Genomic DNA, 23,519 nt, shown 5'->3' on the forward strand with positions numbered 1-23,519 from the left:
GGCCTCCCAAAGCACAAGGATTACAGGCATGAGCCTCTGCAACTGGCCAACAATATAATATTTCTATTTGATTTTTTCATTTAACATTGTATTTTTGAAATTTATTCATACTCTTTCATTTAATAATAAAAGATTCCATTTTCTAAATGTAGCAGTATTAGTTATCTATCCTTTTTGTGATGAAAAATTAACTTATTAAAAATATTCACTATTACAAATGCTGCTGCAACTTTCTTCATGGTATACATCTGAGAATTATGGGGTGCCCATATCCATTTTACCAAATATTGCCAAATTGATCTCCAAAGTTGTTGAATCAATTTACACTCCCATTAGTATGTGAATATCCACATTTCCCCATACTGTTGTAAGACTTAACATTTCCAGATATTAAAATTTTTCCCAAGTCTAAAATTATTCCATGTTGTCAATTTTCCTCCCAAATACTAGACTGAGCATGCTGTAACTATCCAAGGAACACTCCCACCTTCCCCATGTATCATTTGGTCCAGAATTTTTTATTTCTATTTTTATTTATTTTTTATTTTGAGACAGAGTCTCTGTCACCCAGCCTGTATGTAGTGCAATGGCGCAATTTTGGCTCACTGCCACCCCTGCCTCCCGGGTTCAAGTGATTCTCCTGCCTCAGCCTCCCAAGGAGCTGGGATTACAGGCGCCCATCACCACGCTTGACTAATTTTTGTATTTTCATTAGAGACGGGGTTCCACCATGTTGGCCTGGCTGGCCTCAAACCCCTGACCTAAAGTGATCCGCCAGCTTCAGCATCCCAAAGTGCTGAGATTACAAGTGTGAGCCACTGTGTCCGGCCCATCCAGAATTTTGGTGCATGTTTTACTATCAAGAGTTAATTAAAAGTTATCTTCATGCATATATTTATCTATATTTTTCAAAACAGTTCTAAGCTCTCCTTTCCTTTTGGGGTTTTCTGTTTGCAAAAGTATATTCTTTATGAGTCTTATCAGCATAAGACTCATATGTGTGGGCAGTAAGCACTCAGTCAATGTATGTCTGAATCCTTTTTTTAAAAAATTTCACTCTTAATGGAATTTTATTTCAGCCCAGTACAGAATTCCAGGATCTTTCAGCCCTCTGAGGAGCCTACTGCATTGCTTTCTGGCACCTGTTGTTGCCCAAAATGTTTTCATTCTTAAATTCCTTTGCAGATAAGCTTTTAAGATTTTCTTTAGGGAACTCATGCTTGACAATTTCACTGCACTACATCTAGATGTGAGTTGATTTTTACTGAGTTTGTCTAAAATCTAAGATTCATAATCTCCCTGAATTTTCCCAAATTCCAAGACATCTCTCTGAATGTTGCATTCTGTCTATTCCGATACATGTCATTTTAGATATACGTCTTTTAGATATAATGTCTCTTAACTTTTCTTTCATGTTTTTGTCAGCTTTTCTACTTGTGCCAGAACAAGAACCTGGGCATTATCCTAGATTCATCTTTTCCTTTATCCTTGACGTCCAACTGGCCAACAAATTCTATCACATTTCCATTCACACCGCCCTGCCCAGGCTCTCAGGAATTCTCACCTGGCTTCCCGAAATAGTCTCCCTCCCTCTATTTTCAATACATTCAACCCTTCATGCCCCAAATTTTAATGTTACCATGTTAAATCCCATCTACTTCCAAGTTTCCTATGCTTCCCTGTAGAGTTCAGTAAATAAATCGTTAGCTTGGCCCAGAAGGTCTGTGATAACTACATACATGAATACTGCCCTTAAGCTTCATTTCCATTTCTTTTAAGTACTTTTCATTTGAACAATACCAGCCTATCTACTTGTCGAATCTATCTACCAGGATACAGTATGCCCTTTTGTATTTCCAAGACTGTGCATTTTTTAAAAAGTGCCCTTCCTTTCCTCCATTGTTACACAGAGAATGTAACTAATACTTTCTTCTGAGAAACAGCATTCTCCTGAAGTGATAACCACACCTCACCGCCACCCAACACCACCACCAAGTGTACTGCCCCTCTTCCTTTGCAATCCACCTCTGTGGGCCTGGGTTCACTGGATTACAGAGCTTGTCTCACTGTGGCTTTTGTGTCTGCTTTATCCATTTGACTGTGAGTGTATTGTGGGTACTGTACGTTGTGCATGTGGTTAAATCATGAATGTGTATTAATCACATGAATAAGTGAATGGAAAGAAATACACTGCACAATTCCTGGGTAAAGCAAAAGGTTGAAAAATTGGAGATTAAAATTTAAAAAAGAAATCTTAATTTTTGAATCTGGCAGGCCAAATTTTATTTAGTTTTGACAGATGAGTCAGAGAGCAACAAACAAAATAAATCAGTACCGTAATCAACATATCTGTTTGAATAATAAGGATATTTTTCTCACTGAGATGTTATAAGATAGAGAATAAAATCCAAGAGTTTTATAACAAGTCAACTAGTTTCATTTGGTTTATAAAGTTCTAGGTGTTATCATTTTTTAATAAAAATATATACATGTCCACGTGTATCTGTCTCTGTATATGTGCATTTATATTTATATATAGATGCATAAATAAGGTCCAGTACCAAGTTCTTCTCTGAGCATATTCTAACATGCCCGGGTATCAGATGGACACTGCATTCTGAAACTTACAAATATGCAAGGCCTCTGCAAATTCTGACTGCCTGAACAATAACAACTGGCCAAATTACTGACTGAATAGTAATAATATGGCTGAGCTCCCCTGTATCTTTTCTGGAATAAGGTATGGAATGAATAAATAATGCTAAGAAAGTCTGTGGTGGCTTACTCTTGCTATTAAGGATGATTGCATTCTCAACGTTCATTATAATTATAAATATAGAACACAATACTGAAAAATAGTTATAAACCATTCAGTGGCTTATTTAGACTTATAAATGGACAAAACTGTAATCCTCTGTTTATATCAGATCACACAAAATTATATAGTTAAAACTAGTGTAAATTATGATTGAAAGGAGGTTCATTTTAAGTATGAAGGACTTATCATGGTGACTATTAATCACAATTGGCCAAGACAGGCAAGAAATGTGCTTGTTAATAGTTGCATCAGTTGCAAGGCGGATAATGAGATAATAAAACACATAATTGGAGGTTATACTATCTTGATTACTGTAGATTATACCAATGGGCACAATAATGCCACTAAGTAGTGCATCATCAGCGAGCGCTCATTCGTTAGATGATAAATGGGTAATGATCTATTATAACCATGACTTCCAGAATGTGATAGAAAATACTTCCTATGACATATCATGATACCAACACATTTTGGACAGCATGCAAGATCTTTTACTCTTTGATAAACTTAATAAATAATAGAGAACTACAAAAACATAAAAGATACTATATGGCTCTGAAAAGACACTGAACAAAAACTGGAAAATGCCAGATTTTACTATGAAGCTACTCTCCATAACCAAACACACACTTTATTGAATTTATTTTCCAATTTTGATGAAGGCATTTCTGAACATCTGCTATATAAGCTTGGATAATTCTAAAACTGTAATGTTATAATGATTATTAGCTATTGGCTAGTGCTCAGAATTTTATTGAACTCATTAATCTATGAAAAATAAATATAATTATAACAGTAATAATAAATGTTGGCCGTGTCTTTATTTTTGTAGTTTTCCCTTGTGTTTTCCAGAAAATTACTACTACCACAACGAGGCAAGATAGAACAGGCGTGTCTGTGTTGTATATATCTTTCTAACCAATTCCCTGCTCAAAAGAGCTCTAGGCAGGGGCCAGATATGTCTAAAAATGACATGGATGTCGATCTCTGAAACGCAGTGAACCACACTTTGACAAAATTTCCCTGCACCTAGAAATGTTAACCTACAGCTTAAGGCTGTTGTTTTTCAGGCTGCAGGATGCTAAAGAAATGAAAATACACGATACAGTACTATAATATCAATATTTAGCAACATGGAATTACCTCACACAATTCATACACACACACACACACGTACTTATTTTACATACAGAATAGATTTCATATATAATAAATTTTAATCCTTGTCAAAAAACTAAATGATTTAAAAACATAATGCCACCTAATTTGAGGAATTATGGAATTGGATATTTAAAACTGACACATTCTCTAGATAATTAAGGCATACTTTTTAAAGCATCAAGCCTAAGTACAGCAAAATGGCTATGGAGTATTTAGAAATTCTGATTTAATTCAAGGCTCTACCACTCTTAAGCTGTGCCCTTATAAGTGGTACAGAAAGCGACATGAGTCTTAGTTTTTCACTGCAAAAGACTGACAATAATATCTATATGTTGGTTATTGTCAGGCTTAAAGATAACATATGTGAAGCAGAAAGAACATATAAGCACTCAATAAAGGTTATTTAATATTATTTAAATGATTTTTAATAAATATATTTACAAGATTTATTACATACTTTGCTGCCTTTTTCAAATGGACTGATGATAATTTAACCTTTCTTTCATTACTAATGGTCATTATTTCAAAAGCAATTATTACGCTGTAATAAAGTATTCTCTCCAAGGACTAAAGCGCCGTGTTAGCCTGTTTGCTCCCATCCAGAAAGACCTTGGTGCAATTATTCAAGTTCTTGTTTTAATAATAATTTTGACATCTTCTTTGCTGGCTGCCACTTTTTTACCCTCAGTGCCCCTACAGATAAAGGGAGTTTCCTAATTTGGGAAGGGAATTGGCAGATGAGAATCTCAGGAGGTATTCGGCATCTATAAACCGGTAATGCAAAATCAGTAGATCTATTTTCTTTCAGTAACGAAAACTACAGAAAGAGAAGTGCTACAAAATTTTGTGGCTATTGGGCATCCATAAAAATCTACTGAGAAGACATTTTGGGGAACCCAAGTCATAAAAATAACGATTGAGAAATATTCCTATCACTTATTTTTCTTTGCATTTTTATTTGCTATTCTCTACTTATGTGGTTAGAAAATTATATTCACAAAGAACATAACAAATATATCCAAGCCAAGAGTTAAAACGCTTTGAAAGAGGGAGGATCTTGAGTCCTTTCCTATAAGTAACATAGAGTACATATAATGTAGGCAACATATTTTGTACCATATGCAGTATCTGTGTGAGAGGTGACCTCATGGGCTACTTTCCAGTACAAGCACAGTATTCTTTATTCTTTGTGTGCCCTCCATTCTCTACTCTCATTATTTACTCTTTTCCTGGTCTGAAACACTCCTACCTACTTTGAGTACCAAAGCTTTACGCTTCTCCAACTTTCGCCTCAAATGCCAACTACTCTCCCTTCATTATAACATAAGACTGCCTCCAGAGCTAGTTCATGTTCTCTGGAGATTTACAACCTAGGCCTCTAGAAGGTTTCCTCTGTTTAAAAGGTCTCTGTTTATAGAGGACTGATTTACAACATTCCCGTCTGACAAAGGCCACACGGGACATGATTAGGGAGCCCTTGGATTTAGCACAGAAGAGACAAAAAAGCAATCAAGAAATTGAAAATTCCTTCTAAACACAGAATACTGGAAACAATTCAGACAAAGCTATTTTAGATTCGTGCTGCGGTTTACTTAATACATTTTTAAGATCAGAGATCTGAGGAGGGAAACCAAATCTTTGTTTTATGGATGCAACAAATGGGCCCACCATGCTAAATACATCATTTATTCTTTCTCACAGAGAGATATTTAACTCTGTAGTACAAATAAAAGTAGCAAAGTAGCATTTCCCTTCTACTTAAGGTTTGTTAAAGGAAATTTATGCTTTTAAAATGCTCTACAAACACCAAAAACTGATTGTACCATTATCAGCTTTTAAATCAAAACAGCTTGCTATCCTGGTAAGGACAGGAAAAATGGTCGATTTATTTCATAAAACTTTATGTACAAAGAGACACTGTCTATGAACTTAATGGAGAGAATATAGAGTCTGGAGAGGTAATTTTTATTACAATTTGTAGTGGGATTACCCACACTCCACAGTTTTCAGATTTTATGGCATCATGATGCTGATGCAGTTAACTGCAGTGGGGTAGGAGGCATAATTTGTTTCACCCTGAGTGGGAAATGAAATTGGCGTCACTATTATATAAGAAACTTAGCAGATTCTATTAATTGCCTGGATCCAATCAAAGCTATTAGTTATCCTAGTTTCACAGGTAAAATATTTTACCTGAGAGTAAAAGAATAAATAAGAACTGACTATAATTTTCATACAGCAATATCTATGTATTAAGACTGTTTGGAAGCCCAAAGAATATTTCTTACCCACAGGAGTTCATCTCCAGAAACTACTAAAACCTAAATCACATCAAGTATCTATAAGGTACCACCAAACATTATTCTTTAATATTAAATGCTACAAAATAAAACAACTAGGGAAAACAGCAGAAACAATGTATTCAAGAACACCAGACAACTACAGATTGACATACCACAGCAACTGTTTTGGGGATGGTATTCACTCATTCTGCACTTGAGTGTTTATTGTGTGTCAGATGTTGGATAAGGCAGTAAGGCAATGAGAAAAGATGATGTGTGTGTGTTTGTGGGGGTGGTGGGGGGGTGGTGGTGGTATATGAATTGCCTTACAATTTGTTATGTACTGTTTCAGAAAAGAAGACATTTGAACCAGATCTTCTGTCAGAGAAAGAAAAGGCTTCCCTTTGCTTTCTACGTGGATAAAGGTAGAATGTCACCTGAAGGGCCATGCAATATGGCTGGGACGTGAGATGTATTTGGTGGAATGGCAACAGACTGAGAGGGAGGCATAGTATGTGAGGTAGATGTGAGGATGTGCGGAGGCTTGCTGGTTACACATCATGTTTGGGCAGCCTTCTATTTCACCAGGGGAAGGTTTATTCGACGGTCAGGGTTCAGGACTGCACGTCTACACTGGCCACACAGCATTCCTAAGCATCTCACACAAAACACTGTTCCTGCAGTGTTTCCCACATTAATGCATTCATTTCTTCATCCATCTCTTCAATAAATATTTATTGAGCATTTACTAGTGTCAAACACGATGTTGGGGAAATATTAGCTAATGAGGCTTAAATGGTACTTTCATGGAGCTTAAATTTTAGTGTAGAATTCAGGGAGAACACCTCCCCCCCACCACCACCTCTTTATTTTACAAATGAGGATTTATAACAATATAAACCACATTATATAAGCACCACAGTTCTTAGCAGAGGAGCTTATTCTTACTATAGGTTACCCAAGTCCTGCTAGATCTTTCTCTCCCCAAAGAACTGAGAAACCCATATACCTAGCAAAGAATTACCCTTCTTCTAATTCTACCATGCTCCTACTGAACTCCTAAGACCCTAGTGTTTGAAAAGGCAGTTTATCTGATGAATTCTCCAAGGGCTATTCCTAGTTCTCTCAGTTTTACTAAGTTTTCCTACATTCTGTTTTCCTGAACTCTTTCTGTCCCAAGACGTAACTGTCCATTGTATTTATTTTCATTTTATCTTATTTTATTTTACTTTTATGAGACAGAGTCTCATTCCATTTCCTATGCCAGGCTGCAGTGGTATGATCTTGGCTCACTGCAACCTTTGCCTTTTGGGTTCAAGCAATTCCTGTGCCTCAGCCTCCCAAGTAGCTGGGATTACAAGGCCTATGCCACCATGCCCGGCTAATTTTTGTATTTTTAGTAGAGACAAGGTTTCGCCATGTTGGCTAGGCTGGTCTCGAACTTCTGACCTCAAGTGATCCACCCGCCACAGCCTCCCAAAGTGCTGAAACTACAGGCGTGAGCCACTGTGCCTGGTCCATTTTAATTTTATTTTCTCTCTATGACCTTCTAGGGCACTGGTATCCTTGCTCAGTGGGTTCACCTCTCAGCAAAACTTCCTAGTAGCACACAAGTTGCCATACATATGCTTCCATTTAGCCAACAAACCTAACCCATAGTTTTAAAAAACACTAAGCACAGATACACAGAATGCAGCATTTTTATTTCCACTGAATAGAGTCACATGCAAATGTACAGGATAGGAAGTGGGATAAGTGGGTAGAAGTTAAACCTTTATTTTTTTTTTGGCCCAAATCAAATATAGTCCTAAAAAACTTTCATACGCTCGAAGTCTAAAAACAAAGTAGATAACTTAGGTCTCGAATTCAGGTTTGAGTTTTACTTAAAAGGGTCATATTCGCCACACTGTCTTACAACACTAAACTAGTTGGGAAAATCCAGGGGCATGGTAGAAAAAATAATTAGGGGCATGGTAGAAAAAATAATTAGATTACGTAGAGTTCTTGTGTCTTTCAGTTCATGTCATTCTACAATTCTGCCACTAGATGGCAATACAAAGACTGTCATTTTCATTACAGGTCTCATGGTTCCATATTACATGACTTCTGGAAAAGGTGATTTGGTTGATATGAAAGAGAAAAATAAAGACTCAGAAAAAGGTAGAATGGTGAGGAGTGGAGGGAGACAGAGAAAAACAACTGAGAAAAGGAAGAAGACAGAAAAATGGAGGGAAGGTGAGAGAAAAAAGGTGTTAGAACTGAGGAGGGTACTTTGAAAGGCAGGTGCAGAAAGGGCAAGGAAAAGAGAACGGGGCTGAGTGAAAGCGGGGAGAGATCCAGTGGGGTCTCTCTGAAACTTTTTGGACAGGAACCACAGTAAGAAATATGTATTTCAGCATGACCAGTATATATAGACACCCCCTGCCCACAGTACCATATTTGCATATATGTAAATAAGTTAATGAACAAAAGTTTCATGGAATAACATTTATTTGGGTGACACTCTCAGATACTTTTCAACCTACTCCATTCTATTTCATTTATTTAAAATAACTCATTGTGAGCTACTAAACTGATACCCAACCAGAAATGACCCCCAGTGTGATCATCATTTTAGTCTATTGTAAACTAGAGCTGGCTTTTAAAAACAATTTCTTTAAGTGCCACAGCTAGGACTGGGAGATATTCCTGGCCTTGTAAATTGCCTATAAAACATTTTGTTGAATAAATGAACTAATTATTAAAAGAAAAAAAAGAAGGTGAAGCTGCCTGGTCTTGAAAAACACATACAATTGGCCAATGATCAAAGTAGCATTTCCCCTACATTAAGGTGGCTGGAGAAAGAATTGAGTATGTGATTATCACCCAGTAAATCGGTAGCTCTTTTTTATTTAGTGGATAGAAAGACAAATATCAATTAGTTGTTTTCTAAAGAATACAAAGCAGAATACCCAGTTAATCAAATTCCCCATTAACAAAGGAAAATAGGCAGAGTGAAAGAGCTGAGAAAATAGTAACACAGTCTGGAACAGAAAAAGAATTATTAAGGGAGTAAGAAAAAAACAGGAAACAGAAACCACAGCCACAGAGTTGTAAATTATTAAAAAGCCAATTTAAAACAGTGCTGGTAATGATTCTAAGACTAAGTTTCCCTCTTGGATCTTATATTCTTCCTTCTTTCATTTGTTCCTACTAATGAAAAGGCGTCTATTTACTAAATATGTTTTCATATATTTATGTATTTCTTACAGTAAGTATAGATGCCAAAATAATTCTACAAATACTTGCAATCTACTATGTAGAATAAGAATTCCCTTGTAGTATAACAGCACTTGTACTATATGAAATCAGAAGCATATTTAATAAGAACATAATTCCAGGATAGAAAAAATGAGTTTTTTTTAAATAGAACTATTCACAGGGGATCTAAAAGATATTACACATCAAAATCCAATATGTAATATTCAATGTACTAAATATTATCAGAGAAAACTTTTCAGGTTTGGTGAAAAAGTAAATACGTAGAGTACATTAGAATACTTTACCAGTAAAATGTAATTTAATCATAGAAGTATTTCTTTAAACATAAACTAGGTCTTTTTTATTACAGGAGAAACTTGACCTAATAAATAAAATAGTGTGCCAGGTTACCTTATTCAGTAGCACCTAATATCACTTTATAATGAAATGAAAACAAAGCCCATTTTTTAAACATCTTCTTGCTTTAGCTGCTTTACCTAACAAATGGATTTGACTGTCCTCTTTATCTTCACTTCCTTAAGTAACATCTACCTTTTAAAATGAACCGTCCCTGGTATCCATATCTTCTCCTCTTCCTCCTTTCTCCTTTAAACTTTTATTTACTATTTAATGCAGGGAGGTGGGGGGAGCTAATTAAACTCATTTCTGGGCATTTGACAGTCTATGAGGAGCTTAGAGTTTTCTCTTTTCTGCTAGCTCCCTTAGAACAATACAGACAGTTTCTGTCTCCTCCTTGCACCAGTTATTATCATCGAATCTTAGAACTATCCCAGTCTATGCCAGATGAAGCAGCGGAATCGACAGATTGTAGGCATTTCAGATAAACAAGAGCGTAAGAAGCCAATTTTTTTGATGGAATCTATTCAACCTCTTGTGCATGCCCAGAAGTGAAAAAATGCAGGTAAGTTTCTACCATGTTGAAAATCAGGTAAAAATAAACCACAAATCACCAATGTATCTGTAGGAAAAAAAAGGGTTCTGAACTCACAGTGAAAATTCAATTTTTCATAAATATGGGCTGCCTGCCTTTCTCTCACTATTTAACAAGCTCCTATCTTTGTTTTGCCATAAGAGTGAAACACTCAAGTCTTATCGAAGCCTATATTTAATAACCATAAACCAAAAAACAGCAATATTCCAGTCCCATTTCCCAATAAACAACATTAAAAAAGTAAAGACCATAAGTAACTGGCTAGTTTGTTATAAAAATCAAATTCTAAATTGAAGAATTAACCTATGGCTAGTAGTCACCATACTTAAGAGTGAACAGAATCAATTCATCAAGGGAAGCAAAGATAACTTCACACATAATCACAGGTCAGCTATCTAGGACTATTCTGTCATATGGATGGGTGACGCCAGGATTCCACCAAATGGTGAACAAAAGAGGACAGTCACGTAAGGTAGACAGAAGTGAGTCTGTGACATGAAAGAAGTCTCTAACAACTGAGTACAGGAAGGATTCATGACCTGAAACAAAGACACCAACAAGTGAGAAAGCTGGCGACAGAAGAAAATTAGTGAAACACTGAGATCTGAAATGGGAAGTTCCATGGGAATAAACTCCAGTTGCATCAATGGGACAGAACCTAAGGTCACAACGCCCAATGAGTTTTGCAGCAATCTCTGCGATGACTATATTTTCTTTCACAAATATAACCAGCATGAGACTAAAAATACGCTTGTGGCTTCTTTCTATAGGTTGCCGAGAAAAGCAACAGCCTGTAGGAAGAAAATGGGGTGTATTTCAAATTAGTTTACAGCCATATCCCTTTGAAACTCCTGAATGGATCCTATGAAAATAACATATTTTTGGAGGATTCTTCACCGTGTGTCTGTGTCTAAATATAGTAAGAAAGCAACATTCTTTAAAAGGAGGAGACCAAAGAAATTGCACACCCAAATTGGATTGGTTTCTTAACAGCAGTATCAACATGTTCTACTCAGGTATTTTGGGAAAAGTACTTCATACTCAAGGATCCAAACACACAATTATTTTAATAAGAAATAATGCATTTGGACCTATAATAAGTTATTTTTTCAAGTATGACGCTATTTCAATAAAAGTCTTAATGTAATAAATATATTTTGCTAAAATGCTGGTAGACTCTGCTGCTGGTGTTAAATTTGCATGAAAGAAAATGTGGGATGGTAGGAAACCAGAGCTGGGCTCTTTTTCTTCAAGCAATCTATTTTATTACCGTCATCTGGACATTTGATTGCTTTTGCGTGGTTAAGGAAAAGACAGAAATGTAGGGAAAGGGGAGAAATAGCACAGAATCTACATAAGTTAATAAAGAAGGCAAGGATAGCGGTTAGCAAAGAAAATTGGGCAAAGTAAAATACCCACCTGGCTGTACCAGGCTTCTGCAGGCCCTGATGGTTTCAAAGCCACTAATCAATCACGTCCTTGCTCAAGTCTCACTCCCAGGCACCAAGGTTACCTATTCCTCCATCAACATGGAGAAAGAACTGGCTCAGGTATAGAACAGAGGAGATGCGTCCTTTTGTTTTTTACTCCCCAGATCTTTATTTGGCTATGACATTAACTTTTTTTTTTTTTTTTTTTAAGATGGGATTTGGCTCTGTCACCCAGGCTGGACTGCAGTGGTGTGATCTCAGCTCACTGTAACCTCCATCTCCTGGGCTCAAGTGATCCTCCCACCTCAGGCTCCTAAGTACCTGGGACCACAGGTGCTTAACACCATACCTGGCTTTTTTTTTTTTTCGTAGTTTTGGTAGAGACAAGGTTTCACCATGTTTCCCAGGCTCATCTCGAGCTCCTGAGCTCAAGCAATCTGCCTGCATTGGCCTTCCAAATTGCTGGGAATACAGGCATCAGCCACCACACCTGTCTGACATTACCTTCTATGTATCTTGAATTTCTAAAATGTAATACCTATTAATGTTTAAATGTAAAAAAATGCCTTTAAAGGACAAAATGATTATTTTGGACTCATGGTTTATTTTCAGTTATCCTGCACATTCCACTAGACAATGAAGAAAAAATGTTGATCTTATATTTATATAATTTCTGGTATCGTTTTTATAATTATCAATGGAACTCAAATTTTACTTTTATTTTTATTTATTTGCTAATAATCCAGTAAAGAGTTGAAAATGGACAATTCTAAAGCAGGAAGAATTATAGAAGCAAAATCCTTAATTGCACGTTATTGCTTCTATTGTACTGTAAACATACCTGCATCTTGCAGTAATTAATCTGAATTCTAAAGTCTATTTATTATGTTGACAAAATTGTTAGGAAAAAGGTACATAATGGAAAATGAAAGGAAATACAAAAAACAGAAGATAATGATGTAGGACTATTCCTGACGGCATATAAATTTGCTATACTAGCTCCTTCTTTTAAAACCTCTCCTTTGAGAACCTAAATGCCTCTCCAGCTCTCATTCCATTTCTCTACAACTATTTAAAGCAAAACTACTCCAAAGAGCTATCTAGACTTTCAATCTCCTCTTCCTCACCTCCCAACTGAACACCAACTTACTTCAGGCAGTCTTTTGTCCCCACCATTCCACTGACACACTGCTGGTCAGTGTCAACAATGAACACTCCCTCGCCAAATCCACAATTCTCAGTCCTCATTTTATTTGGCCCCTAAGCAGCATTTGATACCATTAACAAGCTGCTCTTGAAAACACGCTCCACCTGCATTCTCTTAAACATTACTCCACTTTCCTCATGAACAGATGGGTCTCCATGCTGACTGTTGCATCCCTCTTCACTTTCTAACCTCACAATGCTCAAGTGTCCAGTCTTCCATGCTTCTCCTTCTCCATTTGGCTCTCCTGAGATGATCCCTAGTGATTCCCAAATTTTATTTCTCCAAATCTGTCTCCTCTTTCCTCTGAGCTCCAGGCTCACCCACCCAACTTCCATCTCAAGCTCTATCAAAATGTGGAACAGGCTTGATTTAACACGTCCCAAAGGGAATTCCTCTCTCAACCCCACTATGCTCATCTTAGTAGAGAACAATAGCTCAGGCAAAAACCTAGAAGTCGTCCTTACTTCCTCTCCTTCCCTCATATCCCACCATCTGACCCACACTGCAATAGTCCCCCTTACTAGTTCTTCCTAGTTCTGCTCCTTCCCCATATTCTTTACAGCATGCAGTGGTTCAACGATTTTTGTAAAAGGCAAAACAGATCATGTCACCCTCCTGTTCATTCTGAATCCAGTGGCTTCCCAACATATTTAAAACAAAACCAAAGACTGTACAGCATTGCCTTGGGAACCTGCCAGATCCTTCATTTACCCTCCCCTCCCCTCCCCCTACTCAAGCCTCTCTAGTTCCACCAGCCTCCTAGCAGCTCCTCCTCACAAAGGCCATACTCACTCATGCCTCAGAGTCTTTGAACCTGCAGTTCTCTCTTTTTGCAAAGGTCTTCCACAGTTATTACTGACACAGCTTACTTCTCAGAGAGGCCTTCCTTGATTATACCTAAAACTGTGCCCCTCTCCTATTAATTTTCCAACTCCCTTATCATGCCTTATTTGTCTTCACAGCACTTGTAGCATCTGATACACACGAACTGTCACTACTACTAGAATGTAAGGTCCCTGACAGTAGGGACTTGCTCATTTTGGGACACCAATTCCTAGAAATGTGGTTGGTATAAAGTAAATGCACACTGCCTATCAGAAGGAAGGAGAATCTTAGACGTGCCTGCTCTTCCGTCAAGGCAATAATGAACCAAGAATAACTTTGCCTGAGATCTGTCTTGACCCTCTATACCAGGGGTGTCCAATCTTTTGGCTTCCCTGGGCCGCAACTGAAGAAGAAAAATTAACTTGAGCCACACATAAAATACACTAACACTAATGATAGCTGATGAGTTTTTAAAAATTGCAAAAAAGTCTCATAATGTTTTAAGAAAGTTTACAAATTTGTGTTGGGCCTCATTCAAAGCAGTCCTGGGTTGCATACAGCCCACAGCTGTGGGTTGGGCAAGCTTGCTCAATGCTTTCCTTCTATTAAATATTGGTGAAAGCTAATGAGTGTCTCCCAGGAAATGTGCCACAAACTTATCCAAAAAGTACTTAAATTCCTTTGTAAGGTCAAATAATTCCTTTAGGGTTCGGTTTATAAATATCATGTCTTAGATTCCACAGTATAGGCTGGTGCAAGAGTAAATGCAGTTTATGCCATTCCTTTGACAAAAATCGCAATTACTTTTGCACCAACGTAATAACAAAACTCTCCTATGTGGGAACCCTGCACCTCCCAGTACCACCACTGTGGGGGGCTGCTACTCGTCCTTATGTATCAAGTGGAAAAATGTCTTCCTCAGGAGACGTTTCCTGACATCCTCCCTCTCATAGCTCAATTCTAAATTATGTTTGTTTACTGTACCTTCTAGGACATCATTCCATTTTTCTTCATATCACATATTATATCCAAGGCCCAATAGCGATGTCAGGGTGTTCTGTGCTAGCTGACAACCTGCCATTGCTTTAGATCACTATTCTTTACACACTTGGAAACGCTGAGGTTCTAGCTTCACTAGAAGGCATTTTCACACTTCTCACGAAGGAGTTTTAAAAAAATCTTTTCAGGCCATTCTGTCCTTAGTCAAGCATCCCTTGCAGAAGTTTCACCCCACCCCTTCCCAAACCCTCGCCACTCCCTGAGCATCACAGTAAATACATGTCTTCCTAGAACATGACATCCTACATGAAGATACTTTGGTCAAATACAGCTTTCTCTATTTGCGATTATAATTAAACTCATTCCACTGGGCAACTCCCTGGCTGGTCTATTTTAGTCCAACTCTGTCCACAATTATCAGTTATTTGTTTCTATGATTATTTCGTGGAAAGTTAGTAGCTCTCATTAGACTGTAAGCACTATGAGACAGAAACAACATCTGCTTTGCCCAACACTGTATCTTTGGTGTCAATAAAATGCCTGATAATGATAGATGCACAATAGACAGCTGAAAGGACAAATGGTTCAACTGACAGGACACGTGAGCTTAGACGGATGTGCGCATTCACAGTCCTTCATGTAATGTGACATGTAGGGTAACCTATTTCTCTATCAGAGACCAGATACGTTATACCAACTTTAAAAGTAGCCAGTACAATCATCAACATTTATGCGTTACACTTTGTATTTTTATTATTAGCATTTTGAAAATCCAACTTCCCTATCGTATTTTCCTTTGCTCATGCATACCAGAAATACACACCCAAAGTAGGAAGGGAAATGGGGGCTCCCTTTATTCTCTCAGCCTTCACTGCTGGCTCAGTGCCCAGCTGCATATATGCTAAACAAAGAATTGAGGAATTACTGAAATGCCCTTTCCTTTATTCATTCTGTGAGGTAGGCAGGCTTCTTCCACTAGACAGTTTTACTATTACCTAATTAATCAGTTAAGCAATAAAAAAGTATAAAACGCTATAGCAACATTTGTAGAATATGGTGATTAAAAAAACTTAGTATAAACTAATAAAAATAGAAAATATGGGATGTCCTCGGATAATTTCTCACACTAAACTCTCATCCCTTATAATTTGTTATTGTAAAAACTTTGAGAAGCAGTTCCATACCAATGTCTTGAGGTAGTTTTTCTGTTTAAAATTCAAGTTTTTGTTCCTCCATACTTGTTTTTATAAAAAAGAGAAAAGTTTTTTTGAATATTATTGATTTTGGTATTTTTTGGGAGAGATAAGTAATTTCAATCATTTACTGATAATTGATGGATGCCAGACATGTATACATTATGTTCTTTTTTTTTTTTAGATAAGAGTCTTACCCTGTTGCCCAGGCTGAAGTGCAATGGCACAATCTTGGCTCACTGCAACTCCTGCCTCAGCCTCCTGAGTAGCTGGGATCACAGGTGTGCGCCACCACCCCTGGCTAATTTTTGTATCTTTAGTAGAGATCAGGTTTCAAAATGTTGGCCAGGCTGGTCTTGAACTCCTGACCTCGTGATCTGCCCACCTCGGCCTCCCAAAGGGCTGGGATTACAGGTGTGAGCCATCACACCTGGCCTATACATTATGTTCCTAATCTTCCCAATAATCTTCTAGGCTAGATCATGTTATTATCCCTATTTTATCACTAATAAAAATGAAGATTAGCGAGATTAAATAACTTTCCCATTTACACAGGTATAAGTGACAGAGCTAGGGTTTTAATTCATACATCCTTGATCCCAAATCTCATATTCCTAATGATCATAGAGCAATCTGTGGGGTTTATGCTTAAATTTTTATTCTTGATATGAGAAAACTACTGAGTAAAAAATAATGCATGAAACAAATATACTCATGTAGAGAGCAAATTATAGCATGAGTCTTAAAAGTTCTGCTGCAACAATTCATTTTCCAGAAAATTAAATTTTAGCAATATTACTTTATATATTATACTTTTAAAATAAAAATCTCTCGCACAAAATGATCATGGCAAACAAAAAAAATCACTTTTCTTTCATTAGTGAATCAAAATGGTATGAAAGGTCATGAGCAACATTAATATCTTTATTAATTAACTATAATAAAATAATTTTTATCTTATTTTACAAAGATTAGGCTCTATCATGTACACATATACACATAGATAATATGCAACTTTGAATGTTTTGCTACTTGTTAATTTCGAATTCTTAAAACATTTGCAATATCATTTCTAAATTGTAAAAGAAAATAAATATCTGATTTGGCCTGCAGTTATGTTATTATTATTCAAATCTGATTTTGTTCAGTTCAATCAGAAGTGTCAGCAATATCAAAGAGGGTTTGGCTCAGGTAAAATCCATGAAAAGTTTCCCTAATTCCTCTTTTTCCTCTACGTTTTCACTAGAGAATAGTGGGACTAGCTTCTGGCCCATTAGAGAACAAAAGAAAGAGATTATCAAGTAAGCAATGAGTGTCTGCATCTCAAGTTTGCAGTGTAAAAAGCCTGTATGCTCTGAATCATCAGATTGTAGTTTGGTTAAACTAGGAAGGTGAAACTTATTTCACGTGTGATGAAGAAACTCACTGCAGATAAAACAATACCTTGCTAATGGTGAATGCACAATTTTGTAATTCATATCTGTAAAAATTTCTGTAAGTTTACAATCAAATGTTACTTCTATGTATTTATTCCCACCTCATACAAGAACCCAAACAACCATATTTACTAGCATTTTATGAGAAGGCAGTGTTTTATGTACTCATCGATCATATTTTAATTACAGGCCTCAGTAGTAATATAGTGTCAAAGCAAAAAGTAATACAACATAAATCTTAATCCATCATTATTTCTAGGCTCTGAAGACAAAGTACATACATATGTATTTACTTTAAAAGGGAATAAGTCAATGATTATGGGCATTTTGCATTTCTATTGAGGGGTGGCTTGGTTTTTAGATTCACGGGTAGTGAAGAAAGAGAAAAGCATGATGCCATCACAGTTTCTTCTGGTAAAATTCAGGGAAAAAAAGAACTTAGCAGTAGAATATAACTTCATGACCAGCCGCATAACTATCAAATTTAATTAAAAAACTAGTGATGATTACACATAGTCATGTAGCAAAGTTATCTTCCTGCCTTCTACCCTAAAAGGGAATATTAATATTGCATCTTGAAATATTTCCAGTATATTGAGTCATCCTGTTCCTTAAAATAATAACTTGGCCTTATAAGAAGTTAATAACACAAGCTACATGATACTATTATAGTCAAACACCTAATTTTAGAATTACTTTAATGGCAACTTAATTTATAGGTTGCTCAAAAGTGAATGATTAGATTCCAGGCAATGCAACTTCACAACATTCTATATTATTATCACCTAAATAAATTCCAACTGAACAACTCAACAAAGAAATATCTGGATTTACTTAAAAAATTTACAATTCATAATCAGTAATTTATACTTCATAAGCAATTATGTTCACCACAGATTGCCCTTTCCAACTGAGGACTTAAAGAAGAGCATTTCAAAGCAAGTATTATTTTGCAAACTTAGATATCTGAATTCTGACATTACGTGACCTATGGTAAGTAAAAATACACTAAGCAAAACTGGAGCATATACCTACATAAACATAGAGTGAGTTCCCTCTAAACTGTGTTCTACTTAAGGCTGAACAGCTGGTGTCTCCATGTTGCTCTACACAGAACTTCTTTAGATGTAGTGTTTGTATACAATTTAGGTTTTGTTCACTGCAAAAATGAAGTCACCTCTAGTGCTGAAATAAATCAAGGCTTGTTTATGTCTCTTACCTTTGCCATGGCCTCTCCCATCCTCCAAAAGCGGCACGACAATAGTGTTGTTCACATTTCCAGGTGACCTTACAGCTGTGTAGACAACAGGCACCGACTGTACCACCACGGGGATGCGGTGAACATGACTCAGTTTGTTAGACTGTAAATTCATGGGACTTGAAGGCGGTACAGGATGGATAATGTGCAAAAACTGCTGGCCTCCAACACCAGATGCAGAGGCAACAAGGGGCCCTGGAGTTAATACTGTTGACGAAGATGACGCTGAAGATACTGATGTGATAACAGTTGGGGATGAGGCTAGACGACTAGAAGACGATGAAGAGGTTGAAGTTGAAGAAGGTGAGGAGGCAGACGCTGTCATGGAAACTGGGGAGGATGAAACAGCAGTAGGGGACGTCCTGGCTTTGTTTATTGACAAGTCCACTGGCTCAGTTTGTGTTTGGAAGTGATCTACAGATAACGAGTCCTCCGGGGGCTCCCCTTTCACATTATTTAGCAACAGGGGAACGGCTTCCATATCGGGATAGTTGTGGACGTTTGGAGACTGTGGGGAGAAAAATGGAACATATATTTATCTTTGTTTATCACACATTTTATCGATGCATGGCTTACCACCTGAATGTTTATTAATTTTTCTCTTATTGCTATGGGACATTTACTCATTCTCCAAATATCTGAAGGATTGCTCAGTGACAGTCACTGTGATTAAAACTGAGGGCATAAGAGTACAAAATAGAGTAAGGCCTCTACCATAAAGATATTTTCATTCTATTGGGACAGATAGACAATTATTAAAATACTATGAAATCAGTGCTCTATGAAGGAGAAAAGAGGCCAAAAGAGGCCATACGAATCTCTAGGATTCTAACCCTTACTCAACACTATCACCACACGGAAACATACTACCTGGCAACAATAGCGGGAAAACTCACTACGACATTTCTACTTTCACACTGTTGCAAGAGTTACCATACCACACTCACTATATTCTGAGCATTAAGAAAGGGCATAAAGTTCTTCAGCCTCCCACACCTGATCACTAGTTTATTAAATGGAAGTCATTTCTAATAATTAGCTAACTCTTTTCAAAATAATGTGCACAACTACAAGTGACATTTTAGGAAATAATAATTTAAGAAAAACTTATTCTGAAAATTATAATTTGTCTATGAATTTTCATTTAATCTGAAATAATGATGATAATGTTGTTCAAGTTCACCTGCACTCTTTTAAGTTTTAATGAGCAAAATCTGATAATAATAGACTCCAAGATTTTACCTAGACTAATGTGATCAGCATGCTATTTGCGTGAATATAATTTTACTCATATATCTATTCATTCATAAATTCAACAAACATTTATGAAATGTCTGCTTGTAAGTCCCCAAATGGCATAAGAGTACTATTAGTGGTGTCAGTCGAGACTAAAAAGAGAGAATTAGACTATACTGATTATTTTGGTTACATCTGTTTGGCCAGGTTAACATAGACATTGTTTCTCTATTATATGAGAAACAAAAACTTTTTTTCACTTTTTATGGATCAGAACAATACCTAAAATTATATTAAATTGGTTCATTTTGTTCCTCATTTAAGAAAAGATTTTGGCGTGCTATTCCCCCTAAAACTTCAGCATACATTTAAAGGAACGAAACATGTTTCCTAAAGCCTTTTTAAAATAGAATATAAATTACAGCTCCATTCAAAACATACAATAGGCAGTAGCGCAAGGGCATTTTACTCAGCAACTGAGAAAAGAAAGAAAATACATCAGTAATGGTACCAGATCAACTAAAATAGAAAATGGGTTGATGTTTTAATGCTTTTTTTCCTTTTTCTTAGCTAACATGGTTACTTACCTATAAAAACAAATGACTTAGAAACAATTAAAATGAGTCATCTAAAATATCTACCGTATGAAATTCTAAATGACAAGATTTTCAGTTTATGTGCTGAAATTGAGAAATAAATTTTTAATCTTTTCAAAGGCATTTAAAAAACAAAACAAACACCATAAATTGAACTGCTTTGATAAAAGCTATTAGCATTGTCTACTCTTGTAACTAGAACAGTATTTCAATTTCAGCATTATCATTTTATTTCTTTGTAGAATAATGCAAAATGTTTCTTATTACTATATTATACCCACAGAGAAATTCTCTGTTTAGGCTGCTTTCATAAAAGACATCAACTAGTTTGTCATTAAAAGATAAAACATATCAGTAAGCACATATTATTAAACACCACTAGTTTGACTTTAAATATAGTCTAGGTAAGTTTTGCTCCTTTTACTGTATTAATATATCAAAAATTCTTATTTTAGAAAGAGTGATTATTTCCACCACAAATTTTTCTCCTCCTATCTACTTAGACACAAGATTCCTACACACATTTACAAATCAAGGAGTAAAGAGTACATCACTGCAGAAATATTCTATAATGTAAACGAAAGGTGACTGGGTAGACAGAAGATACAGGAGAGGGAGCTAATAAATGTGGACTTTATCTGTAAAGAGATTGTGAGGCACCAAGTTTTACTGAGCTTTGCAGACTGCTTAGACTTCTCTAAATTATGGATAGAAGTCTACCTCTTGTGGGTATCTTCTTAATCTCTTACTGAGGAAAATATTTACCTCTTAAGTTTCTTAACAACATCTTGTTGCTATGAACAACAGGGTTATAGCTAATAAATAATATTAGCTATATATTATATGTTATATATAATATATAGCTATATATTTTAGCTAATGCATATTAGCTTTCATTAGAAACTTGTGAAGCCAAATATTAAGAGCCCCTAGGTACCTTGAGACACTTAAGAATTACATGGCTTTTGCATGAGCTCAAACCAGAATATAGAAAAGGCTCACAAAAATAAGGAAGAATAAACCAAACTTTGGGACCAAAGAAATCTTATTTAGAACCTTCTACAAATTATACATGAATTTGTAAAATCACAGAGACAGACGCTGGTCCTTTTTCATATGTGGCAGCTGAAATGCAGCTAGCACACTCAAAAATAATGCTTCTTGAGTATAAAGATGAAATCCTTCTTGTACCATTCATCTGTTTACAGCGTTGACACAGCAGCATATCCTGACAGCTGACACTAATCTCTTATGCAATGATTACGGCGCAGGTAAAGTCATCCATAATTGCAGCTTCAGATTACACAGACATATCTGTAAAGCCAGAAGTATGCAAAAATATGGTCTCAAAACAGCTATGGCACATACTTGTGTTCCTCCTTTTAGGGAAGAAAAACGACCCAAAAGTCTTAGTCCTGAAATCATTAGAAATTCATTTCTTTACTTTTAGGAAACGGAAAATCAAAAGCATTGGTTTTGTGGTGCACACTTATAATCCGAGCTACTCAGGAAGGTGAGCAGAATAGCTTGAACCCAGGAGGCGGAGGTTGCAGTGAGCCAAGATCGCACCACTGCTCTCCAGCTTGGGCAACAGAGGGAGACTCCATCAAAAAAAAAAAAAAAAAAAAAAAAAAAAAAAAAAAAAAAAGGCACTGGTTCTGAGATTTGCATCTGTAAATGTGTAGTTGTACTGACAGGAAGGCAGCACTACAAATGGCCACAAGGGGGAATGAAGGCTGAGGAGATACAAACGAAAAAAATCCCAAGTGAGAAATAATTAGAATAGTGAAAATTAAATGAAAGGATTACAAGTATTAGAGAAAGTGAGCAGAGATACGGGGTATGCCACTCAGGAACCGGCCTCAAAGGGGATAAGAACACTGAAAAGAGGAGAAACAACAAAGAAAGGTCCTAAGTTTTAAGCACAAGGAAGAGACACTTCTGCAAAAAGGACAAAGAATTCCATACTAACATTTTGCCCTTGTTTACTAACTCCTCAATTCTTGATTCATTAATGAATTCTCATGGCAGTGTCAACTAAGTGGGGTTTTTTTGTTTGTTTTTAAATAAAAGCCCATCATGATCTTCGCCTGAGAGTGGTGACTATAGCTGAATTTTTGCTGTTGATGTCCCTGGTATGAAAGAAGACTTACAGTATTCATATTACCATGCTAAAACCCTCCTTCTAACAACATGAAGATTGTATAAGAACACTGGATTTTTGTCAAAGAGGAGAGTAATTTCATTTTCCAAAACATTATATAATATTCCTTGAAAAGGTCCTCTGTAAAACTTAAATTTTCATAATACATATTAAATAATTGCATAAATACACACAAAAGGCCAGAAAAGTAAATGGAACAATATACTTCATTAAAAACAATGTGTATGAAAACCTAAAGATAAACATAAGAAGGATTATACTGTCACACTGTCTTTTCTCCAAAACTCTCAAAGCCAGTTTTACTCACATTAACCCACTTGATAAAATATTACATATAACATTCTAGTGAACATGTTTTTTTTGAGGGATCTGGAAATTACATTTGAGGTTTTCTAATCAGATAATTTTTTTTCCTCAATAAACATCTTAAAATGTAATTTCAGCTTTAGGCATTTTGTTGAATGAATGTCAAATGAATCTAAAACCTCCTACTTGTTAGTTCCCAGAGTACTAGATGTGTTTCTTACAGGGTTCTATTGCTATCAGCTGAATCTTATTATGGTCTGTCTCTGAACAAAACACATTTTAAATGATGGTCGTATATTTTAATCACCTGGAATTTAAAAAAGAAAGAAAAATATGTCTGGATACTACCCCATCTTTGGAAACCCCTCCAGGGATTCTTATGTGTAGTCAGAGCTGAGGAGCAATGCATAATATTC

General features: G+C 36.2%; 1 protein-coding gene across 3 annotated transcripts in view; it reads right to left on the reverse strand.

Moving 5' to 3' along the window:
• Nucleotides 1–23,519, reverse strand: part of KLF12 (Kruppel like factor 12) — a 448,745-nt gene that overhangs the window by 139,968 nt on the left and 285,258 nt on the right. For all 3 annotated transcript variants that reach the window (XM_003257441.2, XM_003257440.3, XM_030813489.1), the window contains exon 4: nucleotides 18,763–19,309. In XM_003257441.2, coding sequence (XP_003257489.1) covers nucleotides 18,763–19,309 — 547 coding nt within the window. The remainder of the gene's footprint in view (nucleotides 1–18,762; nucleotides 19,310–23,519) is intronic.

The sequence above is a fragment of the Nomascus leucogenys genome, chromosome 5, assembly GCF_006542625.1.
Source record: "Nomascus leucogenys isolate Asia chromosome 5, Asia_NLE_v1, whole genome shotgun sequence".
NCBI lineage: Eukaryota > Metazoa > Chordata > Mammalia > Primates > Hylobatidae > Nomascus > Nomascus leucogenys.